We start from the raw sequence: 1,773 nt of genomic DNA on the forward strand, positions 1-1,773 counted from the left end.
ATCCTATAGAGATGGTTGTTCCTTTAATGCAGAATTGCCTTCACCGCTACCACATGGTACGTCGCTTGGCACTGTAAAATGAAGGAGTGTATCATGCAAGTGGAGGAGGAATGAGATACGAGTTGGCAGCAGACCTCGAGCGTGCAGAGATGGCGTTCTTTACCGTTACTACCTATCACAGCAACCACGTCCCTGATGAATGCAGTAATTTCGGCTGGCAGTTGCATCATATTCAGGCCTCAACCATTTCAAAAGTTGATACCTTTAGGAACCACACGTACTAGTCATGGTCTACGATACCAACCGTCTTCAGGAGTCACTTTTATGTGTATGTGACAAGTTATTGTCGCTGTGTCAATCAAAAGTAAATTGGTGGAGGCTAGAAGGTGAAAGAAAGTGAGCCTGTGGGGGCAAGTATGCCAGCTCGAAGGAAGGACCAAGTCTACGAGAGAGTAGACCTACCAACCCCTATGCCGATACATGCATGTTTTTAAAAGCAACCTCGGCTTTTACTGCTCTCAGCAGTCCAAACATGTGGAAGTGTTTTTACTCTATCGGATGTTCCTCTGTACACTGTAGGCGAGACCTAAATTAAGCAAATCAAATCTCGATGCAAGTTTAAGAAAGATTTATTTCTAAAATGCAACTCCATTCCACCAACCAATTGTAGTAGTCTGTCAAACCTGAGCGAAGGAGGGGGTTTTTTAATTGTTTTATGAAAAGGAACATTATAAGAGCTTAAAAAGACGTTCCCTAATATACGAATGTAGCATATTGATACACTAGTAGCTTCTCGATGTCGTTATCAAGGTCTGGCACTTTGCCACAATGTTCCTTGACGTTAGTGACAACAATCATCGACGTAGATGAGGACCTGCCTCATACGGTTATCAGTTGTGGAAGGTGTCTGCAGTAGGCAGGTAGTATTGTATGCTCTCTAACAATGTTTAGTTGGTGCTCGTTTGACCGAGCTGTCGCTTACTCCCTTCTGTAAACAGTGCAAATTCAATCGATCTGACTAGACAACACCATTGTAAAAATTGTGCGTATTGACCTACAGCCTCTAGTGAACGTATCCACCTCCAGTGGATTCGCGTGGACCTCTTTACCAGAAGGAACGAAGTGACTCTTGCCAAACGCTAATTATCCATGCTTGCACAAGACCAAGACCATAGAGCTATGCATAATCAAGTCCTGCCTTTGAACAACAGTGTCCCTAGAAGTTAACCGGGGCTTAGAAAGGACAGCACAACTTCTAATTAGGGGCAAACCTGCATCCCTTAAGTGGTCTCACATTGAATCAGAGCATTTTACATCTTCTCCTAGCAAAATTTTTGAAAGGCAACATGGACAAGCAAGGTATTATATTAACCAAAATGTAAATGGCTGAATTCTGGCCTGTATAGTAAGCTTCTGCTTGCGTTTTTAGCTCCTCGATTTGTAGTTGCCGTGATATTAACATTTTCATAGCCCATATGATGTGAAGGAAAGATGTTTCACTTGCGAAGTTAATGAATAGTAAAATATGCAGGAGGTAGGTGAAGCACTGATTTCTCCTCAGCCCTTAGAACGATCTAGAGAATCCGATGCACCATGTTCTGTGGCTACTCAGCCATGCCCTCAGTTCGCATTGCCCAATGATTCGCATATTTTTAAGGAGAAGACATTTAAGTCAAACGTGCCCCCTTTTTACCTCTCCACTCAGAACACTTTGATGACATGACAAGAGATTGAATGTGAATGGTGATATATAGGTGCATTGTTTTGACATGT

General features: G+C 42.6%; 1 protein-coding gene across 1 annotated transcript; it reads left to right on the forward strand. All coding sequences in view use genetic code 11, as the record gives it.

Moving 5' to 3' along the window:
* Positions 1-110: 110 nt before the first annotated feature.
* On the forward strand, positions 111-1,143 carry EGR_10227 (hypothetical protein; the record flags this gene model as incomplete). The annotated part of the gene is made up of 2 exons (XM_024499476.1): positions 111-204; positions 1,061-1,143. The coding sequence occupies 2 exons, from the start codon at positions 111-113 to the stop codon at positions 1,141-1,143; spliced, it is 177 nt and encodes a 58-aa protein (XP_024346113.1).
* Between the last annotated feature and the right edge of the window lie 630 nt (positions 1,144-1,773).

This window comes from Echinococcus granulosus (assembly GCF_000524195.1).
Source record: "Echinococcus granulosus chromosome Unknown EG_S00200, whole genome shotgun sequence".
Classification (NCBI taxonomy): Eukaryota; Metazoa; Platyhelminthes; class Cestoda; order Cyclophyllidea; family Taeniidae; genus Echinococcus; species Echinococcus granulosus.